This window comes from Carlito syrichta, unplaced genomic scaffold (genome assembly GCF_000164805.1).
Source record: "Carlito syrichta isolate Samal-C Ts95f unplaced genomic scaffold, Tarsius_syrichta-2.0.1 Scaffold120549, whole genome shotgun sequence".
Classification (NCBI taxonomy): Eukaryota; Metazoa; Chordata; class Mammalia; order Primates; family Tarsiidae; genus Carlito; species Carlito syrichta.
In genome coordinates, this window is record NW_007064645.1 from 341695 (window position 1) to 365039 (window position 23345).

Genomic DNA, 23345 nt, shown 5'->3' on the forward strand with positions numbered 1-23345 from the left:
CTAATTGCAGATTCAGACTGAGTACGTCTAGAGTGGAGCCTGAGATTCTGCATTTTTAACAAACCCCCAGATGTTGCTGATGCTGCTGTGGGGCACACTTTGAGTAGCAAGACTTTAGGCAATAGGGAGCCATTGAAGCTTTTGAGCAGGGACATGATTGTAGTCTGTTGTGCTTTTTAGGAAAATTGCCCTGAAGGCTGTAAAGAAGCTTCAGCAAGGTAGAATAATGCAGGCAGGATAAGAGATTTATTTTTTTTCTGTATCTCCAGCACCTAGAATAGTGTCTGCCTCATAACAGATAATCAATAGATATATGTAAAAGGAATAAATTAGCCATTTATGATAGATTTCTTAAATGAGAAAACAGGAAGAATGAATGAGTCAAGTGATCCCAGTCTGACAAGCCAGTATTACAGAAATCACTCATCCAAGCCAGTCCAAATTGAGAATATGTCTTAAGGCACTGGTTTTCTAACTAGTTTTTAGACAAAGATCTGATTGCTTAAATGAAATCCTAAATGGAAGCCCAGTATGTGAATCACATAAAAAATAATTAAGTGTCCAGGTTGGCCTGGGGATAGGGCTCTGGCTCCTCACAACTGACTTCTTTCCCTCTGCCTTCACTGCCAATGCCTGGCAGAGTCCCACTGCAACCTCCAGACTGTCACACACATCAGCTGCCCCAAGAAGCCAGTCCAGCTCCTCCCCTGTCCCCAGTTTGCAGAACCTTGGATAGGGATTGTTGGATTATCTGGCTCAGTTTCCCCCTGGCCCCTGACAGTATAGACCTACAGGATAGGACCATGAGAGACCCATCCTGGCATCTTCATGCCCGACACAGGGACCTGGATTGAATGAGGCACTTAGGATGGCGGCCAGAGATGGATGACTGAGCCAGTAAGTCCCAAGGACAGGGCTTGAGTCCCCAGAACCCCAAACACGTGACAGCTTCCCCCCAAGCAGCAAAGATAGTGTGAGCAGCAAAGGCACACAGAGAATGAAATGGAGATTTCATAGCAGAGTAACTTGAGGTTCAAATCTCAGCTGAGGTTCTTATTGACTCTGCAACTTTGGATGAGTCCTGAGTGTCTCTGCGCTTTGGCTTCTCATCAATAAAAGGCGTATAACAAGCCGTCCCTTTGGAGGGATGTGATGCAGAACACGTGAATTAGTAGACACAAGGCGTGCTTTCTAAAGCGTGCAGCCCTCTTCACACGCCGCGGCTGCCAACTCACAGCCGGCCTTTCTTCTGCACAAGCGTCTGCGTGTTGCATTTAAGCAGGAAGCATCAGTCACGCTGACAAATCTCTGTGCCCCCAGGTGGTGTTCCTAACCAGTCAGAGGTTTGGCATTTATTATCAACTGCTTGTTTTTATATTTCTCAAATAGCCGAGTATTTAAATATCATCAGTCTGATTGCTCCTACAGATTTGCAGCCCTTGTCCTGCACTAGGAAAATCCTCTCGCAGGCAGGCATTAATAGAAAGCATCTACAACCTTGTGAGAGGGATGCTGGGCATTGAAACACTGGAATCAAGTCCAGCTCTGCTCCTTGCCAGCTGGGTGACCTTGGACAAGTCACTTCCTCTCGTGGAGGTTTAGTTTCCACAAGAATAACACATGTGTGTGGTGTTTCACGGTTTTAAAATCACACTTGCCTGCCCGTGTGACATTCTCAACCTCTCTGAATATAGTTCGTCTTTATCACATCCACGATATAGCTAAAAAAAAATGGAGGCTTTCTGTGTGGGGCTTTGCGTCCCAGTTCCCTTGGAAAGGGGGATGATTTAGTACAAATCCTTGCACCCCCATCCTCAGTGTATATAAAATGGCAACACTGTGGCAAGCACATATCACCAGGTGCCTACTTGGTACCCTGTAAATGCAAGTCACTGTCTGTACTTGTTATTTACATATTATTGTCATTTGCCTAGGATCACAAAGCCGGGTCTCAAAGTCAGCCCTACTGAGCCACACTCCCTGCTTCTGCCTGCAGCCATGCTGCCCTGTTAGAACAGGTTATGAAACCTGCTTCCCAGGGTCAGCTGGGGCAGCATGATTGGCAAGTCCAGGTAGGTCTTCAAAGTAGGTCACAATTGCTTGTCCTGACTGAATTTTAAGCCTGGACTTTTTCTAGATTGTGCTCAAGGCTCTGACATGGCCACACACTTTTTGCACTCATGACATGGGAGGAGAAGGAGAGCTAGCAGGCTCCTTCCTCCCTGATCAGGCCAAAGGAGGCACAGCTCGGGAAAGCTGAGGCAAAATGGGCTGGCTTCCAGCCATCTGGCCTGTATGTGGGGCCTGTTCCTCTTGGGGGCTAATCCTCTTTTGTGATGCTCTCTTGGAGCAGACACAGAGCCTAAGCCAATTAAAAGTCTCTCTTTGAAGGTGGTTCAGGTTTCCCAGAGAGCACAGGCCTGCACAGTGACCCGAGGTAATTGCTTCAGGGACTCCTCTCCTCCCTTCTGGCCAGAGCTGGAGGGGCACCCGGGCTTTGTCTGGGGAAGCTGCATCCCATTCTCCCTCTCCGGGGAGACCACGTGGGTTTCCAGAAGCGGCAGCTTGGTAGGGATATTAATAACTGCCCATCTGACAGATGAGGAAAGTAAGGCCCGGGATGGCTCTCCGGGACCATAATTCAAGCTAGAACATCCTTGCTCAAAACGGGAACCCTTTCTGTCATTCCAGGACAAGAAATATCCTAGAAATGTTGTTCTGGAGGCATAGAGTAGGTTCCTAGCAAATATTTGTTCAATGACTAAATGAACAAATAAATAATGCTGAACGGGGACATTCATCTTAGTGCAATAGTGCAAATGGGGCAGGAGAAATCCAGACCTGTCTGGACCAGAGTGAAATACCCTATAGTAGTAGTAGTAAAAATGATGATGATGATGATGATAATAATAGCCAAGTGCCAAACCTGTTCTAGGCACTTTGCACATATTAACTCACTCACTGAAAGGGATTGGCCAGTAGCTGGAAACTGCCAGGAGAGGGGAGAGGCACATAACATTAATAAGTGTATCTGATCTCAAACCAGACAAAGTGGGAACCAAAGGTAGGCCCAAACTTTACCTGCGCGATGATCACTTGTATACCTAATCCTGAGTTGTACCCCACATATTTAAAGTAAAATAAAATTTAAAATTGTTTTTAAGCTTAAATGAATATATATTTACTCTAAAAAAAAAACCAAAACAAAACAAAACAAAACTCAGACCTCCGAACAGCCTTACCAGGTGTGTAGAGTATTATCTTCACTTTAGAGAGGAGACACAGGCACAGAGAGGTTAGATAAGTTGCTCCTGGCATACAGCTAGGATAGACACAGTTGGGCTTTGAACTCTAGCACTCTGCCTGCAGAGTTGATACTCTTGACTGCTGTGCACCCCTTTCTGTCTCACAGGGAGTGTTCTCCTCTGTAAGGTGAAGATGGTGATGATCTTCACCCACTTGTCACCCTGTACTGCCGTGTCTCAGTGACGTTTGAGGTGTGAAGGGGTTTTCCACTAGAAACACCATACTAGACAATTCCAGGTGACTGCTGGCTAGCAGAGACCAAGCTGGGTTTCAGACACCATCCCCCTCTGGGCTTCAGCCCTGGAGACAGCAAGCAGGCTCCCTCCACTTCCTCTTCTAGCTAGTGCAGTGGACAACTGCAATGAACAACCCAAAAAAGCAGAATTGATGGAGTGACAGAGTATCATAATGAAAACAAATTTAGGGCTACAATCAAGAGAACAAAGCGAGGATCTGGCCCCAGGAAGCCAGACTGCAGTGACCCAGGTATAACATTAGCCAACTGAGGGGCCAAGGGCCAGAGCTTCCCCACAGGGAGGACAGGCTCAGGGCCCTCCTGAAAGGCAGTGAGACAGCCGCAGCCACAGAGGGAAGCTCTGCTCAAACCATGAGAGCCGGCTGAGGTGCTTGTGCAGCCTGGAGGGGCATCTGTCTTCTGTGGCTGGTAGCTGCTGGGAAGGTAAACAAAGCCTCCTCAGCTAGAGTCATGGTCCCTCCACACACCCACTCTGGACAGCGTGATTGAGGGCATTTTAAGTATGTCATCTCTGTGCGGTGAGCAGCGGGAAGGCGCAGTAAAGGGAAGGGCGCATCTGAAACAAGAGAATGCAGAGCTTAACGCTTATATCCGCTGATCCTTCCTTCGTTAAGAAACACACGTAACTGGGCCCAGGAGCAGGGCAGACCCTTTTAGCATTCCTATATTTGCTGGGTGGTTTCGTGTTTGATTTGGAAGCCCCATAGGGATTTGGGGCTGGCTGGTACAAGTTCACGTGAGACTTGTGCTAACAGGGATCTCTGATCCCAAGCAATAGGGTTCACATGCAGCATGTTTCTGCTCCAGCAGGGAGCTTGGTTTGATCAGAATCCTCTTAGCATGGGGATTGGCATTCCTGAAACATGTGGAATTCATCCAACAACATTCCCTTCTAACTGTGGGGTAGTTAATCATTTCCTTGTCTGTCTCACTCTTGGGATGCATGGAAAATTTAAGGGCAGACCTTTGCCCTTAGAGTCAAAAGAACTGGGCTTCATCTGAATCCTGGTTCCTGCCTCTTGCTCACTGTGTGACACTAAAAGAAAACACTTTGCCTCTCTGAACATCATTTATTCATCTAATAAAGGATTATAACATAGCTACTCAGGTGTTTGTTCATTTGTGCAGCTAGTCATTGTTTATTAAGTGCCTGCTGTTTACAAGGCTAGGAACTTGGGATTCCAGGCTAAACAAAATGGACACAGTCCCTACTTCCATAGAAGGCTGGAGCATATAATTAAGCAACTTCTTAAGTACAAATATAATTTTTATAAGTTCCCCAGAAGAGAGGTATGGGGTAGCGGATTAAATCACATAAAAATGCCAGGCGTGGTGGCTCAGCCTGTAATCCCACGCCTTTGGGAGGCTGAGGTGAATGGATTGCCTGAGCCCGCGGGCTCGAGACCTGCCTGGGCAACTTGGTGAGACCTCATCTCTACAATAAATCAAAAATTAGCCGGGCGTGGTAGCGCACGCCTGTAGTTCCAGCTACTTGGAAGGCTGAGGCGGAAGGATCGCCAGAGCCCAGCGGGTCAAGGCTGCGGTGGCCGGGAACGGCCACTGCACTCTAGTCTGGACGACAGAGTGAGACTCCAACTCAGTAAATAAATAAATAAATCACATAAAAATGTGTTAGGAATTTACAAGTTCAGAAGTACTGTTTAAACATTAGGCATTACCCTTATTATTATCCTAACATTTCCTTTTATTTTTTAAAGTACTTTAATGATATGAGCCTCATTTTCCTCATCTATAATGAGGAAATTATAATAATCTCTGTGTCAGCTAGCCTTTGCTATGTAACATATCACCCCAAAACACAGTGAGTTACTGTTTCTGAGAGTCAGTCATTTAGGCTGGGCCACCTAGCTTGGCCCAGCTAGTCATGGCACAGCTAGTCTTCTCTGGCCTCACAGCTAGTCCTCTCTGGCCCCCAGAGAAGACTAGCTGAGCCACCTAGCTTGGCCCAGCCCTGTAGCTGTAGAAACAAGCAAGTTAGCCTTGCTTTGCATTATGGCTGTTTTCCAAAAGTAGGAGACAAGCCCAAACACTTAAGGGTTTTCATGCCTCTGATTCAAGTTTGCTAACATCCCCTTGGCCTATTGGCCAACTCAAGTCAGTGTGGTGGATAACACAAGGGTCTGGATACATGGAGGTGGGATTCCTCCAGGGCCATTACTATAGCACTCTACCACCATGCCTCACTTCCAGAGTTATCCCAAGGATTTAGTAGTACATAGGTGATGCTGTGCTTCTGGTATTGGCACCAGCACTGTTGCCTGCACATAGTAGATGCTTAAGAATCGGTGGGTAAATATGAATCTGAAAAGCTTGCTATCTTATTGGGGAGAAAAGACATTACATAATTGACAAGTGATTGGCCAAAGCAGCATGTAAAGTGTGGCATCATGGCTAGAAATCAGAAGATGTCAGAGTCCTTTCTCATATTGAAATTGCATCAGACTCTTCAATTTTTGACCTTGGTGTTTTAAAACATGGCATTTACCAAAAGAAACCTTTCCAGAGAAGAATGACCCGGATAGAGGCAAGGTGGGTGAGAGGTGAATCAGGGGAAGGCACAAAAATATTAATCCTGGATAATAATGCTATATTTATACCTGTTGTTTATTGAGTCTTTATTATGTGGCAAGTACAGAGTTAGACATTTCCATGGATTATCTCATTTAAGCCTCAAGACAACCCCGCAAGATGGTAGATACTATCTCCATTTTATAGCTGGGGAAACTGAGACTCAGAGTGTTTACTTGTCCAAAGTTGTACAGGAAGTATGTAATAGGTTCAAGGTTCAAATCCAGGTCTGCCTGACTCAAAAAAGCCTGATTTAAAGAAACCTCGTCTGTTTGTTTTTATTGAAATATTTTAGATCATCAGAGTTCACATGCAATTGGAAGAAATAATACAGGGATATCCTGTTACCTGCAATCGTAACATTTTGCATTATTGCAGTAAGAGAGTGATCTCACAAGCATGTTATTGACTTGATACAATCCACTCATCTGATTCAGATTTCCCATTTTTTGTGTGTTTATTTGAGCATGTGTGCGTGTGTGTATTTACTTCTATAGAAGCATTTTTATCACGTGTGAGTTAGTCTATCCATCGAGACAGGAAACATTTCCATTACCAGAAGATTCCCTCATGTTGCCCTTTTCCAGCCACACCCAACTCCCTCCCATCCCTATCCTATCCCTAGCCCCTGGCAACCATCAATCTGTTCTCCATTTCCAAAGCTCTTCACTTCTAAAATGCTGTATAAATGGCATTACATAGATGGAACCTTTTATAACTGGCTTTTTTTACTCAGTATAATTTCCTGTGACTTATGGGTATTATTAGTTCATTGCTTTTTTATCACTGAGTAGTTTTCCATGGCATTCTGCCATTTATTTAACCATTGGCTTGTCGAAGCACATCTGGACTGTTTCCAGTTCTTGGTTATGATGAATAAAGCTTCTAGAATATTGTTGTACAGCTTTTGAACCTAAGCTTTTATTTCTGAGGGAGGAGTGCCCAAGAGTGCAGTTACTAGGTTGCACAGTAATTGCATACTGAGTTTTCTAAGAAACCACCAAACTGTTTTCCAGAGAGGCTGTGCCATTTGTATTCCTACCAGCAATGTATGGGTGATCCAGTTTCTCTGCATCCTTGACAGCACTTGGAGTTGTTGCTATTTTTTATTTTAGCCATCTCATCAGGTGCATGGTGATAGCTCACTGTGGTTTTAATTTGAATTTATCTGATGACGAATGACATTGAACATCTTTCCATGTGCTTGTTTGCCATCTGCATATCCTCTTTGGTGACATATCTGATCATACCTTTTGGGCATTTTCCAGTTGGATTGCTTGTTTTTCACTGTTGAGTTTTGAGAGTTCCTTATATACTCCAGATACTAGGCCTTCCACAGTTGATCCTATATGTGGTTTGCAAATTTTCTCCCAACTGAGCTCATCTTTTTATCCCTTTAAAGAGTCTTTCACGAAGTCTATGTTTTCCATTTTGGTGAGATCCTGTATATTGATTTTTCCTTTTTCAATCGTGCTTTTTATGTAAAGCCTGTGTTTTTAGCCACTGTGCTCCCAGAGCCTGGGGAAGAGAGGGTTTTGTCTGGGGAAGAGGTCTTCAGCTTGTTTGTGAGTTTCTAAGGCATATAAAGTTAGGGCCAGCAGGATGGCTCTCAGGGAAAGCAAATTTCAGCCCACTATCAAATGAATTGTCTAAAGCCAGACTTAGAGAATGAAATGTGTTAAGAGTAAACTACCTGTCATCAAATATCAAGCAAGGGCTGGCTGGTGTCCATGTGGACTCATAGAAGGAATCCAAGCTTCAGATGGAGCTTGGCTGACTCTATCCTTCATGTTCTCTTCTAACTCTAAGAATTTAGGCAAGTGGACTTTGAACTACCCCTGCCTGAACTGGAGTTTCTAACAAATGCGTCCCCTAGAGACCATCCAAGCTGAGAAGTTTAGAAAGACTTTGGGTGACGCGGCTGAGCCAGACTCAAGAGGAAGTAGCCCGCTGAAGTCACAAGGTTGGCAGCTACATTGTCTAGGGGTAGGATACACAGTGGCTCAGGGACTGAGGCCTATTCCTAGATTGCTGTCCACCATCTTGGGGGCCAGCTGCACACTGCCTGTCCCACTTCATCCTAGCATCCTCTTCTCCATTCAGAATGCCCGAAGAATCCCTTTCTTGACGGCACTTATAAGACTTAATTACCAACGACGAAATCCTTTGAGGCCTTGGATGAAAGGAACGGGAGCAGTGTGAGGCTTGATTAGGCGTGTAGAACTCTGGGCACAATTAGTTCCATGAGAGACTGGCCCTGCCTTTATCTGTCTCCAGTTCTGTGTGACTTACAGCGGCTAATTATTGAAATAAAAGTTGCCTGGCCACCCAGCTGCTGGAAAGGGGGCCCTAATATCTATTAAGTCTGCCTTTAATTATTAGAAATGGAGGTAGCTTCAGGCGGTTAGGGTTTTCCTATCATTATGGACCTTTTTCTCTACCTCTTTGAGGTTTGGGAACCCAGAAATGGCGAGGAAATGCTGCCAGAGCCACTTGTCTCTTCCTTGTTTTCCATGTGACATTCGTTTCTGAGATGCCTTTACTAACTAGCCTTGTCTGCTGTGAGGACCCCTCTTAGCACTGACCCAAGGGACTTTGAAATCCTTGCACCTTACAGAACTCTTGGCCCCCGACAGAACTTTAAATCTGTGTGTGCTTGTGCATGTGCGTGTGCGTGCGTGTGTGTGTGTGTGTGTGTGTGTGTGTGTGTGTGTGTGTGTATTCTGGGACATTAGGGAAGTCCTCAGGCACACCACCCATTTTTCAGAAGAGAAAACTGAGGCCATAGAGGTCATAGAGAGAAACAGGATAGAGCTGACAGCTCCTGGCTCTTCACTTGCTGGGATGTGGCTGACAGCAAGTCACAGCCTCCCAAGCCTCAGCTCCCTCCTCTCTAAACACCTTGAGGAGGGCACAGTCAGTTGCTACTTCACAAATCTGGGAATCTTGTGTGGGGTTGAAGACCAGCCCCTTTCTACAGCTGCTGAATTCACCCAAGAACTTCCTTCAGACTGAGGAATCCTTCATGTTGAAACTAAGAGTTCACCATTTCCAGAAGCCTTAAACTGATGCCTGCCTCTCTGAGGTGCTGGCTTCCCCTCAGACTCTCTCCCCTCTTGTCTCACAGAGCAGAGGCCCAAGGGGAGCACGGTAATTACAGGTTAAGACTTGGATGAAGTGTGATGAATCAGCCTATCTGTCACCTTCCTCCACTTATCTGAGAGTAGGGTCCCAGAATAAGCCCAGAGAAAATCAGCAAAAAGAAAAGTTTCACTGAGAATCGGCACTTGAATAAACTGGGTTTCGGGCTTGACCCTTGAAGAGGTTTTCTGGACAAAATGGTTTTCTAGGGAGAAGAGAAGGCCCTTTCAGTGGAACCCTGAACTGCAAAAGAGATGGGCAGTTTCTCAAGGTATCATTCACAAAGAACTCAGTCCTAGCAGCCAGCTCAACCTGGGACCCCAGTAGGTCTGGCTCCTAAAAATGCCCCATGGGGTTAAGCAGGAGAAAGGGGTGTGTGGAGACCGTTCAGGCTGCACTCAGAGGTTCCCAGTGGATTCCAATCCACACAATGGGAGAGGCAGGGTGGCAAACAGTGTGTCTTCCTCTCCCTGTCCCATTAACTCCTGCTCAACCTTCCAGATCCAGGTAGGGTGTCACTGAGATGGTGTTCCCCCTTAGTGCCGAGTGTCTATGTCTAGTGCTCCTTTGCATTCCTGGTGCTGGAATCTTCAGCAGACATGTGTGTCCTTCCAACGGCCCATGGGCTCCAATTTAATATCAGGTAGCGCGGTCTAGTGGCCAGAGCTGTGCCCTGAGGTAGTGAAGTGCCCAGCTTTGATACTGCTATGACCTCTTAGTAGGAATGGGACCAACGAGGGTTCAGCACTGATGGAGTATGAATCAGGTGACCCTTGATGTTGCAATCCTAACACCACATTGTCTTACTCTAAGATGCCACCATTTGTAAAGGGGCATCACTGGCTGCTAAATGGCTTTGGGGGGAAGTAAGGATGCAGCCCAGGGAATCTGGAAGACATGACCATCATGTTGATGGAGGGCCTTTGGTATCCCAGGCCCTCCTCGTGCCCAGGCCTATGCGGGGTCAGGCAGCTCTAGTGGGAGCTCTCCCAGCTTGGCAGTTCAAGAACAGAGGAGTGGTGCCCATACAGAAGCCATCTGGCCTTTGATACCTGGCCTCTGACAAGTTCTCTAACAGAAGGCCAAGATGGCTCCCGTAGACAGTGGCACCATCTGTCACCTGCCTGCCAGCCGCTGATTAGGGATGTCCCCACAGCCAGGCTGGGCATGCAGCCACACACCACCATGTTCCCAGGAAAGCCCTTTTCCTGTCCCGACAGTGCTTTCGCTGTGTGGGGCACGTGTCAAGAAGCAGCTGCAAAAGCACTTCTCCCAGGGGTCCAGGCCAGGTGCTGACTCCGTTCATCAGAAGAATTAATACTGTTTTTTAAAAAAAGTGAAAGAACAACTAGAACATCTAACCCAAGTAGAAAATGGGATGGCCTATATGGGAAGCAACGTGGGTTGTAATTAAAAGCTTGAGCCTTGGGGTCAGACAGAAGACCCAGGTGTGCATCCTGGCTCTGCCACTGTTTTACTGTGCCCTCTGGGCAAGGCGCTTAACCTCCCTAAATCCTGGTTTCTTTGTCTGCAAAATGAGGGTGGTTTAGGGTCCACTGAGGATTAAATAAGGTAATGCACTAATACCTTGCTCTTAGCCACCATTATCACAATCACTGTCTCACTGCTTAAAGAGGCAAGGACTCCCCAAAGTGTCAGGGTCAGAGAAATGTGCTCTGGTTGCTGAAAAAGAGAGTCCAGACCTGGGAGCTGGATCTCCTGGATGCCAGTTCTGGCATACTGTGTGAACTTGACTCTGAGCCTCAGTTTCTAAATCCACAAAGTGGGGATAATGATGCTTCCTTCTCTGCTTTGCACATAGCCCAACCCCATGTTTGGCACAAGAACAGGTGTCAACAGCACCCACCCTCCCCACTTCCAGTTTAAAACAAAGGACGTGTAAGACCAAATTTTGCAGGATTAAGAAAAGTAAAATTCATCATGATTTTATATACAGATACGACCCAGGACTTATATTTTGTGGAACACATTTTTAGCTCTGAAATATTTATGGGCCCTTCTTGACACACAAAGAACTAAAAATATCACCCTGTGCTTATGTTAAGGAAAATTTATAAAACTTTAGTCCAGTAGGAATTCAGTCAATTTCCTGATTCGTTTCTGGCTGTCTCTGAGGTTGGGAGGTAACCCAGGGTGATAACAACCCCCATTTCCCTGTGGATTTGGGCGGGGGCAGGGACAGAGGTTTCTTGGAGCTCTGTCCTGTCTGTGGAAGTCTCCCTGCGAATGCTCCAGGCCCTGCCCCTTCATAAATATTGCTGGAGTCCAGTGAAAGGTCCAGGTTTACTTCTTGAATTTCTCCCCAAATGCCAAAAGCTTTGTTTGCTGTATCTCTCCTTCTCGCCTGAACCCCCACTCTTCCAGATCAGCCCTGGGTTCCTTGAGGCAGCAGGGCCTCTGAAAACTTGCTGCAGGGCTTGCTGCTTTCTCTGCCACATGCATTTTGCATTTTACTGTCCACTTATGTTATCGTATATGGGAGTTGCTTTCTTTCTTCTGCCTGGCTGCTCACCCCTCACTTCTCAAGCTTTACCTCCGACTGCTTGCCCTCCCTGAAGTCTGAACTCCAGGAATAACTGGGCTTCTGTCTGTTGCAGGTTCATTCATCTATGCCGTGACCTAGAACTGTGGTTTGCAAACTGTAGACTGGCACCCCATTCATAATTCAACTTGAGTAAAGTGGAAGATATCAGATCCCACCCTTGTGGTAAGGTTGAGCATAGTTTTGTGAAATTTTTGTTTTAGTTAGAAATTCGTAGATGTATGTGTGCCCTGGGCTGTGATATATGTGTATTTTTCCTGTAGGTCAGAGAAATTTGAAAGCCATAGATATGGACCTCTCTTCTCTCCATACACATTCACACCCTTGTTCAAACCTTCCAGATCTATCCAAGCCCAGCTCCACTTAAGGGAAAAAGATAAAACCAAAAAAACTCCACCAAAACATAGATTTTAGAGTCAGAACGTCGTGGGTTCAGGTCCCAAGTTGCCTTTACTGACTGTGTGAACTCGATCGACCAACCAGGTCATTTATCTGGTCTCTAAAATGAGAAGCAACTATGGTTTTCCTGGGGCTATGTGGAGAGCACTGTGCTCGACACATACGTCTTTCTTCCTTTCTCTTGACCTGGGTTCATCCTCCTTCCCCATTGACAGACCGAAACCAATATGCACATCAGCATAAGGAGAAACTTTAAAAACTGCAGGTCATACTTGATCCAAACATTTGCTGCTGATGGTCCCTATGACACACACCCCAAAGAGACAGCGAGCTGTCCCCTCAGGGAGCATGTCTAGCTCATCTCTGGAGCCCCCAGTGCCCAGGACAAGACTAGTCTGCAATAGTGTGTGAACATGAACTCTTTTCTGAAGGCACCTTTGTGATGCTCAGGTTTTAATGGAAGAGTTTCAGAAAGCTATGCCACCTCAGGAGCAGGCTGGCAGCCCAGTCCACATCTCACAGAAGCAGTCAATGGCCACATTCTCACATTCTCATGTAGGGGCCCAATGCTCTGTGTCTCCACTGGAGGCTCCACACTTAGTCGAGGGCCTGCAGTGGCTACACTGCCATTTCTGTCCTCTAGGTGTCTATTGGCTACATGAGCTTCCCAGAACATAGCTGCCTCATTTAGTCTGTGTTTAAAGTAGTTACATAATTTGTTGTTTAGAAATAATAACAAAACAATGATAATGATGATGATGACGACACTGATAGTAATGTTTGTCCAATCCCCTACACCTACTCAGTGCATTAACGGTTTCCAAAGCATCTAGCAACCCCAGGCTCTTGGGGAAAGGGCCTTGCCCAGGGCCACACAGCTAGGAGGCAGCCAGAGCAGCACTGACTATAACCCGGAACTCATTCGATCACAGTCATGGAGAGGGTTACAAGAAGGGAGGCTTGGAGTTGGACACATCCAGCTCTTGACTCTCTTCCTGTGTGATTAGAAGCCAGTTATTTAACTTCTGTAAACCTCGGGTCCTCGTCAGTAAAATGGGACTGATTCACAAAGGTCAGAATGGTGTGAATTAAATGAAATCATCTAATAAAGCACTTGACCTGTACCTGGCCCATGGTCGATCATACGTAGCTCTTGGTATTATGAGAAGGAGGATGATGTTCATGCTAAAAGTCAACCCGATGGTAAGGGGTGAAGCTGTGTCAGGATCCTGAGAGGAAGCAGAATTCACCCCAGATGGTTTAAAGGAGAAGACTCGAATGAAGAGACAAGGTGCCGCAAGCTCAGGAAGCCAGCCACGATGGTGAGATGCCTGGGGTCTTGCCCAGCAGGAAACTAGCACATGCCCAGGCCTGGACAGATAAGAGCAGAGCCCAGTAGGAGGTACAGACCTGGAGGGGGTGCCACCTGGTGAGAAGTGGAGGGATAGAGAGCAGGGAGAGAGCAGGAAGACGCACTCTGACCTCTCTCATCTACTATCCTCCTATCCCCCATACCCTTCTGGTGCCTCCTCTAAATGACCTGCCCCCACAGTGTAGGCGGAGGCTCAGTGGTAGTCAAGAGTGCCGGATGTCAGAAAGGGCAGGCAGCTCTGTGGGTCTGACACAGAAGGTGTGAGTCTGAGGGAGGCAGGTTGTTCCACAACAGTGAGAGGAGGCAGAGGGAGAGTGAGGAAGGGTCAGATCTCAAGAAGCTTTGAATGTCGCACTCATGGGTTTTACAGGCATTGGAATTCCATAGACTGGTGAATAAGGAGGAAGCAAACACGGTTAGGCACAGATATGTGCCATGTGTTTCTGTCCCCAACCCACAGATGTGGGTAGCAGGGTCTGAGGTTGGGCCCCTTCCCCGGCATTCCTGCCACCCTCCTGCCGGGGACTCCAAGTCATTGCTCTGGGGACCCCTCTGCAGGGGGAGCACTTCTGTGCTGTCACTCTTCTTTCAGCTTCACCTCTTCTGTCTCCCTCTGTTTTATAAATGCCAATGTGAATGTGAACCACAACCGACCTCCCATCTGTTCAAAAAAAAGGAAAGGTTTACTGAATAACTATATTAAGCCTAAAATGTAAAAAAAAAAAAAAAAAATTAAAAGGATATAAGAACAAGGCAAATGTTCTCCCTGCCTCTGCTTTGTGACAGGGAAGCTATGGATTTGGTGACTGTGTTCTTAATAATCTCTAGTTGCTGAACCTTTGCTTAAAGCCAGTGTCGTCAGTCAACAGGCACACAGTGATAAGAAGAAATCATCACTCACCAATTTACCTACCTAAAAGATTTCTCAGCCTTATTAACATATGCTTCTTGGGGGAGGTGTTTCTTCCCCAATTGTAACTGACACCTAGCCAGAGCCATCTAAGCCAGAGTCCCCAACCTTTTTGGCATCAGGGACCAGTTTCATGAAAGACGGTTTTTCCTTGGACCCAGGGAGGGGAATTGGGGGAGGATGGTTTAAGGATGATTCAAGTGCATTACATTTATTGTACACTTTATTTCTATTATTATTACACTATAATATATAATGAAATAATTGTACAATTCACCATAATGCAGAATCAGTGGGAGCCCTGAGCTTGTTTTCCTGCAACTAGATGGTCCCATCTGGGAGTGATGGGAGACAGTGACACCCAAAGTGTGTTGCTATGTCCAGTCTATTCTGTAATCTCATTTTGGTTGCTGTCACTGCAGAAAACCCTGCAGCACAAAGATAGGATGTTGGAAATGGAAGTAGGCTTTTCAGTGCTTTTGTGGCAATCTCAGGATATTCTGCCTTGACTTTAATCCAGAATATATGGAGATTTGAAATTTTCTCAAACATACTTTTAAGGCTACTGTCATTTGCGATTTCAAGCAGTTGATCCTCTTTTAGCACAGACAAAGTTGATTCACCCGACTTAGTGAATCAATCTTAGTCATAGATGGGAGATGGGTCACAGATCCATCCCTTTCCTATTTGAGGGTCCCTTGTGGTTGGGAAGTAATGTTCAAACTCTTTTGAAAGCTCAGACAGGTGATCATTCTCCAGCTAGAAGAAAGAAGGCCCTGGCTCAGTTTCTTTCAAAATCTCTGCTAATGTTTGAAGCATGTCAAAAATCCTAAAGTTCGCTCATTGCCCCCATAATTCCAGTTTGGCTTTGAATGTAGCCACTTTATTTACCAACTTGAACACAGTTGAGGTTCTCTCCCGAAGTGATTGATTGAGTTCACTGAGCAGGTTGAATATGTCACAAAAGTAAGCAAGTTTTGTGATCCATTCTGTGTCACTGAAATGTGCTGCCAGTGGTGACTGCTTTTCAAAAATACATCTCTGGAGTGGCTCTTATAACTAAAAAACTCTGGCCAGTGATCTACCTTTAGAAAGCCAACTCACTTCTGTGTATAAGAGAAGGTGTGTGTGTTCTGCGCCCATCTCCTCATGGGCACAAACAGACGTGAGTTAAGGGCATGTACTCTAATATGGTTGATAATTTTAATCACATGCTGCAAAGGGTTATTAAGTTCAGGTGACATTTTTTGGCTAGCCAGCATTTCTCTATGGATGATGCACAAAACAAACATTTTTGCCTTGTTATCAACATCAACTAGACTTGTCAACCTGAATTGTGTACCACGGTGACTCGTTAATTCTCTCTAACAACTGTGCCTCAACATACTCTATTTCATCAATTCATCTAGTTATGGTGCTAGCTGAAGAGGAACAGAGTCTCTCCGAAAAGTTCACAACAATGTCCTTAGCAGCAGGCACGATCACCAGTAGTAAAGGGCTTCTTAGCTTTAGCAATGTGGTTAGCCATTAAGAATGATGCTTTCAGTGCAGACACATTTGATGAAGTGATAGCCTTCAATAATTGCTACTGTTCTTCGTGCTCACATTTTCTTTTCTTTTTAAAAACTCCAAAGACTTGTCTTTTAATGCAGGGTACTTGGTCTCCACGTGGCGAAGCAGTTTTGAAGGCTTCCTGGCTTTGTTGGATAGTCAGTCACCACATATTATACAAAGTGGATTTGGAGAATGTGAATCACCTGCTGCAGTGAATCTGTAATTTAAGTAGGACTCTTGGTATTTTATTTTAAATGCAGCTTTCTTTTGGTTGGCAGTCTTAGAATCTGCTGTCTCATCATTGAGTCTTTCCTCCTTTTCAAAGAAGCTCTCCAGTGACGTTTGTTTTTTATTCATTTTGGCTAGGGTTAGCTTGTGGGCTTACCAAAACCATGCAGTGTGGGAAAGAGGCACAGACAGTAGTGGTAAATAAAATAATGGGAGGGCCACGCACAGACTAAAATAAGTATGGGATTTGACTTGAAGCCTGCCACCAGATACAGCTGTACAACTGAAGTAGATCAACTCACTCGCCACTCACTGACAGCATTTTGATATGAATCTGCAAATAATTGATTTATTATGGTCTCTGTGCAGTCAAGCCTCACTGCTAATGTTAATATGCAGTTGCAGTCACTCCCCAGTGCTAGCATCATCTCTTCAGGTCCACCTCAGATCATCAGGCATTAGATTCTCATAAAGAGCATGCAGCCTAGATCCCTCACATGCATGGTTCACAATAGGGTCCACACTCCTATGGGACTCTAATGCCTCCACTAATATGACAGAAAGTTCACAATAGGGTCCACACTCCTATGGGACTCTAATGCCTCCACTAATATGACAGAAAATGTAGCTCAAGCAGTAATGTGAACAATAAGGAGCAGCTGTAAATACAGATGAAGTTCCATTCACTCACCTGCCACTCACCTCCTGCTGTGTGGTCTGTTCCTAACAGGCCACGGACCAGTACCAGTCCATGGCCCAGGAGTTGGGGACCCCTGGTCTAAACTATGCCATATTTTTTTAAATGTGCTAATTTTTTCTGATAATAATAGCCAACATATATTGAACACTCGTTATATATAAAGAACCATGTGTTCCAGGGACATGTATTAACTCATTTCATCTTCAACATCCCTGAGAGGTTTCACAGATAAGAAAACTGAAGCACAGAGAGGTTAAATCACTTGCCCAAGATCACACGGCTGGTCACTGGGGGACACATATTTCAAGTCCAGGCTACTTTTGAAATGTAAAAAGGATGCACTAAGCAGTGCTTCTAATTCAATCTTAGATTTTTTAAAAAATACTTTACTTTATTGGTAATGAACTACCCACATTTTATTTTCCTTAAGATTGGCAAGAAGGAATTAAGTAGCTTCCAAGTCATTTTATCCATTCATTCATTTAGTCATTTGGTGAGCACTGGATGCCAGGTCTGCCCTCGAGAAATGTAGTTAAGGAGAGAAACAGGCGTGAAATAGACCATACTGTTAGGGGCATATGCAGTGATGGAACAGCATGCACAAGGGCAGAAATGACATAGAATTTATGACCAAGAAAGTATAGGTGGCTCAGTAAGATGGAAGTGAGATAAGCCAGATTGACAAGACCTTTCATTTTGACCAAGAAACTAGGATTCATCCCAAAGGCTTAGTAGGGCTGCCAGAAGGCATATGCAGGACAACGTCATCACCTGGACTTCAGAGACTCCTCCAGCACAGCCCATATGGGCAATACCAATTTGTGGTTATATCCATGTACCAAGTTCAACCCCCCTGGGGCCACCATTCTGACTCCATGACCCAAGAGCTGTGTAACCTCAGGCGCCATACATAACCTCACAATTCTTCATCTGTAATCTGCAGATAATCATAATACCCATCTCACAGGATTGGCATGAGGGTTAAAAAAATTATCATATATAGTAACAGTAAAAGTAAGCACTTGATAAGTATTAGCTACTAATGAGAGTATATTAGCTATCATTGTTAAAACTCTTATTCAGCTTATCATGAGTTATTAGTGACTAGTATTAATAATGGCCAACATTTATGGAGTGCTTACTCTTATTATTATCATCATCATTATTGTCACTCAGAGGTTGGAAGGAAGAGGCCAGAGGCAACTGTTGCCATAAATCGTGCCACTATTGGGTCATGATATCAATTTAGAGATCTAGCCCTTGACACAGACTAGAAAAAAAAAAAACAATTTAGAAAGCTATAATCAGCCTTTTAAAAATATAAAAAAATACCCTTTAAAAATATAAGAAAAGAGAATGAGCTAGAAAATATCAGAGTGCATTACTCACTGTGCAATAATTTTTGTTTCCATTTTAGACATCTAAACACACACACACTCACATATATCAATGTGCATATTGGGTCACAACGTAAGATGTTTTTCTAATTATGAAAGTTTCAAGGACCTCAGAGTAGAAGGTGCCACCCCTGGTCTTCCTCATGGCCCCACTTCTCAGATTCTCAGAGGACGATTGTCTTGCCAGTTGGCATCAGGAGGCTGAGCATCAGGACAGCAGAGCTCAGAGCCCTAGGTTCAGGCCCTAGCTGTATGATTTGATTTCTGTGTACCTTAAGTGGCACCCTTGCCCTGGAATTAATCCCCGGGGATATTTTGAGAATTGGGAACCAAAAAGTGTCACTTACGCATCTTAATTATCTCTGAGTACAACCCTAATACACTGCAGGCTATCTAGCAGTGCCAGCTTTGCCACTAACTCACCATGTAGCCTTAGGCAGGAATCTGCATGTCCCTGCATCACTGTTGCTCCATCTGTAAAATGGGGATGAAAATAGTTGCCATACATGCTTCACAGTTATCATGAGGTGCCAATAAAATCACAAATGGTTGCACCCTTTGAAAAATATGGATTCAGGCCAAAGGGCTGCATCTCATGTCCATGATCAAAGGCAAAACTTGGAAACCGTTAGTCTTCAAACCAACTCTGATCTACCAGTATGTTTTGCTTGGCTTACAAAGTTTTGAAATTTTTGAAATTAAAAAAATAATGGATAACATTTAAAAATCATACATTTTACATCTAACTCCCAATTTCCCGCTTGCCTTAGAAATTCACAAAACACCCCCATCTCCGCATTCCCACATTGCAGCACGGGCAGGTACTGAGTGCCCACTGCCCTTTTGGAGACATCCTCTGTACCCTAGCTTTCCGGCTGTCAGAGACCCCACCCCAGACACGAGACTGGATGCAGGCATCACGTATCACAGCTCTTGCTCTGCTATTTCTCCAACAGGACAGTGGATCAAAGGTGTGTTCTGTGTACCCGTATTACTCTGAAAAATGGAACACTGAAAAGCCAAAACTGAGAAGGTTGTCTCAAGAAAAATTAAGGCCAGGTACAGTCACTCAAAACTGTAATTCCAGCACTTTGGAAGGCCAAGGCAGGAGGACTGCTTCGAGAACAGGCTGGGCAACATAATAAGACCTCGTCTCTACAAAAACATTTAAAAATTGGCCAGACCTGCTGACACATGCCTGTTGACCCAGCTACTTGGGAGGCTGAGGTGGAAGGATCGCCTAGACCCAGGAAGTCAAGGCTGCAGTGAGCCGTGATCATGCCACTGCACTTGAGCCTGGGTAACAGAGTGAGACTCCAGCTCAAAAAAAAAATCAGAGACCTCATATATTTTTGTGGAAGATGTTCTACTTTCCTCCTGTACTGACCTCCTGGCCCTGTGGGGGGTTGTGAGTGCTACCCCAGAGCAAGACATTGGGAGGGAGAGAGAGGTTGCCATCACAAATAAAAACTCTCGGGGTGTCAATGCAGGGCAAAAGGATCAAGAGGAGACAGAAAGGGTCAAAAAGGAAAAGAGGAGAAAGGGTAACTGGGAGCCAACCCCACCAGACTCCCTAGCAACACCCAGATGCATGGGGCAGGCGCCAAGTTGCCCATCAGTGATGGTGGCACCAATGCAGAGGCACGCCCTGAGTAGCTGGAAAGACACTTGTGCAGTAAGAGTGGGAGGGCGTCTCAGGGAGGCATAATGAAATAGGACAAACATGAGCTTCAGAGCCACACAGACTCAAAAACTCTGGTCAGTGATCTACCTTTAGAAAGCCTACCCTAGCCGGGCTCGGTGGTTCAGCCTGTAATCTCACGCTTTGGGAGGCTGAGGTGAGTGGATTGCCTGAGCCCGCAGGTTCAAGACCCACCTGGGCAACTTGGCGAGACCTCATCTCTACAATAAATCAAAAAAATCAGCCGGGTGTGGTAGCGCGTGCCTGTAATTCCGGCTACTCAGAAGGCTGAGGTGGAAGGATCACTGGAGCCCAGCAGGTCGAGGCTGCAGTAGCCGGGAGCAGCCACTGCACTCCAGTCTGGGTGACAGAGTGAGACTCCAACTCAAAAAAAAAAAGAAAGCCTTCCCTGGTGCTTCAGTGACTCCTGTTTTTCTGCCTGCAGAGGTTTGAGCCTTTTTTGGTGCCCGGTGGGTCATGACCAATTCCTGGGTTCTGATCCTGGCTTTGTTATTTTCCACCTAGATGACTTTGAAGGAAGTTCTAAACCTTAGTGTTGTCAGCTATCAGGTGGCGTATGGTTAGCTGGTTAATTAAATGAATGCTTGTTAGCTGCCTACTACGTACCAGCCCTTACTCTAGATTAGAAGTGAGCAGAACACGTAAGGCCTCTGCTCTCGTGGAACTTATGTGCTAGAGCAAGGAGACAGAAAACAAGCAAATGATTATATAACAATCTGGCAGTGGTGAGTGTGGGTGGGTTGTTTCTACCTTGGCTCATTTCCAAAAGAGGCTGGCTAGAGTACTAACATCCCGGGACATGTGATGATTTACCGAGATCATATATGCCGAGTGCTTACCCAGTGCCTGCATATAGTCGTGCATTTCACAAAGTCTTAAGGAGCCCATAAGAATTCCGGGTCAGGCCCTGTCCCCGTTGGGATGTGATGGGAGCAAAGCAGGTGTGGTTCCTATCCAGGGGCATTCCTAAATGCCTCTAAGTCTGCTTCCTTGACATCGCCACTGGAGGAGAGGCTGGGCATCTTCAGTGTGGGTAGGCTAAGTCACAGAAGACAGGAGTCATAATTAGAGGCCTCGGTGCCAGCCTCCTCTGCCACCTATGGCTGGGTGCTGGCGGAGCGGGGACCCCCGGAGTGGCCTTTGCCTCCTGAGGCCGGAGCTCACGCCCTTTCTTTGGTTTCCCGCCTCCAGACACCTCGGCCCTGAGCGCGGCGCGGACCCTGTTTGTGGATGCGGAGGAGCGCGGGCCAGAGGCCATGGACGTGAAGGAGAGGAAGCCCTACCGCTCGCTGACCCGGCGCCGCGACGCGGAGCGCCGCTACACCAGCTCGTCCGCGGACAGTGAGGACGGCAAAGCCCCGCAGAAGTCCTACAGCTCCAGCGAAACCCTCAAGGCCTACGACCAGGACGCCCGCCTCGCCTATGGCAGCCGCGTCAAGGACATGGTGCCGCAGGAGGCCGAGGAGTTCTGCCGCGCGGGTGAGGGCCGGGGCGGGGCGAGGGCGAGGGCGCGGCGGGGGCGGGGCCGGGGCGCAGGTGTGTATCTGGGCGTGAGGGGAGGTGGGCGTGAGGGCAGGCAGGCGTGAGCGCAGGTGGGCAGGAGCGCGAGAGGGTGCGCCGGGTCAACATCAAGTCTCAGCTGACCAGCACTCGGTCAAAGCCCACCCTGTAATCCATTTGTAATTGATTTATTTTCTGGCTCACCCACTTCCCTGGCATAGTGAGGTGGTTAGGAGCTGGACACCAGTGTCCCCCTGCTTAAAGCCGAGTTACCCTCCCCTCTAAGCCTCATCTGCTAGATGGGCATGAGAAGTCTCCCTACTGCACTGCATTGTTGTTGGGACTTAATGGGATGGCACGTTTAAGTGGTGAGCATGATAACACCAAGTTATTGCTGAATTAATGTTCGTTCTTGGTTTTATTATTCATTCAACAAGCATTTTTTTTTTTTTTGAGCTGGAGTCTCACTCTGTCGCCCAGACTGGAGTGCAGTGGCCGCTCCCGGCCACCACAGCCTCGACCTACTGGGCTCCGACGATCCTTCTGCCTCAGCCTTCCGAGTAGCCGGAATTACAGGCATGCGCTACCACACCTGACTGATTTTTTGATTTATTGTAGAGATGATGTCTCGCTGCCCAGGCGGGTCTCGAACCTGCGGGCTCAGGCAATCCACTCACCTGAGTCTCCCAAAGGCGCGGGATTACAGGCTGAGCCACCGAGCCCAGCTAACAAGCATACTTTAGCAGCTTCTTCGTCTCAAACCCCGGGTGACTTTGAGAGAAAGATGCTACTGAGATGCTTAAACCTGAAAACAGTAACTGGGAGGCTACCCTGTGCCTAACTCCCTCTCCTTCACTTACTGCTTTCAGTAGTCACCAAAGCCTGTATGCCCTGTCACAGAATACTTTTTAAATCCATCCCTCTTCTCCACCACCTCTGCCACTTCCCAGTTCAGGCCCCGGTCCTCTCTCTCTTGGAGGATTAACCACAACCACGCCCTCCCCCAGAGCTGCCCCCCTTGGGCCATTCTCTGCACTGCCGCAAAAGTGAAGTTTGGGGGTGACTCTCCATTGCCCTTAAACTGAGCTCCTTATCCTGGTATAGAGAACTTTTCCCAGATCCGTTTCTGACTTCCGTGACTTTTTGTCCCACAACCCCATGCTTGTGGTTCAGTCTTGCTGAGCTGCTCACTGTTCCCACACCTACCATGATAATCGTTTCCTACCCTGGCGCCTCAGTGATTTCTGGTTTTCTGCCTACAGAGGCTTGAACCTTCTTTGGTGCCTGGTAGGTTATGACCAATGCCTGACAATGTGTGCAACCGAACCTGACTCCTCCCTGGTCTTCTCTTCTCCAAAAACAGGGTCAGCCGAGCACTATACTGTGTAACTTATATACATATTTGGCAACGTGACTGAATCCTTACAACAACCCCAGGCTGGATCATTTGCCCCAGATCACAGAGGGAAGAGGAGGCGGTCACACACACACACACACACACACACACACACACACACGCACACACAGAGCCCACCTATGTCCATTCCCTCCCGCAGGCCTGGATCCACATGAAAGCTGACCCCTTAATAGGGCCGCCTCTCCCACTTGAAAAATGAGGAGTCCCTTTCCCCACTTGTGCTTAGGTCAAACTCTGGCATCAGACCTATCTGGATTTGAATTGTGGTTCTGCCATTTTTACTGCCCTCAGCTTCTTCACCTGTGCAAAGG

General features: G+C 46.5%; 1 protein-coding gene across 1 annotated transcript in view; it reads left to right on the forward strand.

Annotated features, from left to right (window-relative positions):
• LOC103249496 (teneurin-4-like) overlaps positions 1-23345 on the forward strand; it is a 369176-nt gene that overhangs the window by 341177 nt on the left and 4654 nt on the right. The window contains exon 5 of the mRNA XM_008048127.2: positions 21309-21596. Within this exon, the coding sequence (XP_008046318.1) occupies positions 21374-21596 (223 nt within the window). The 5' untranslated portion in view covers positions 21309-21373. The remainder of the gene's footprint in view (positions 1-21308; positions 21597-23345) is intronic.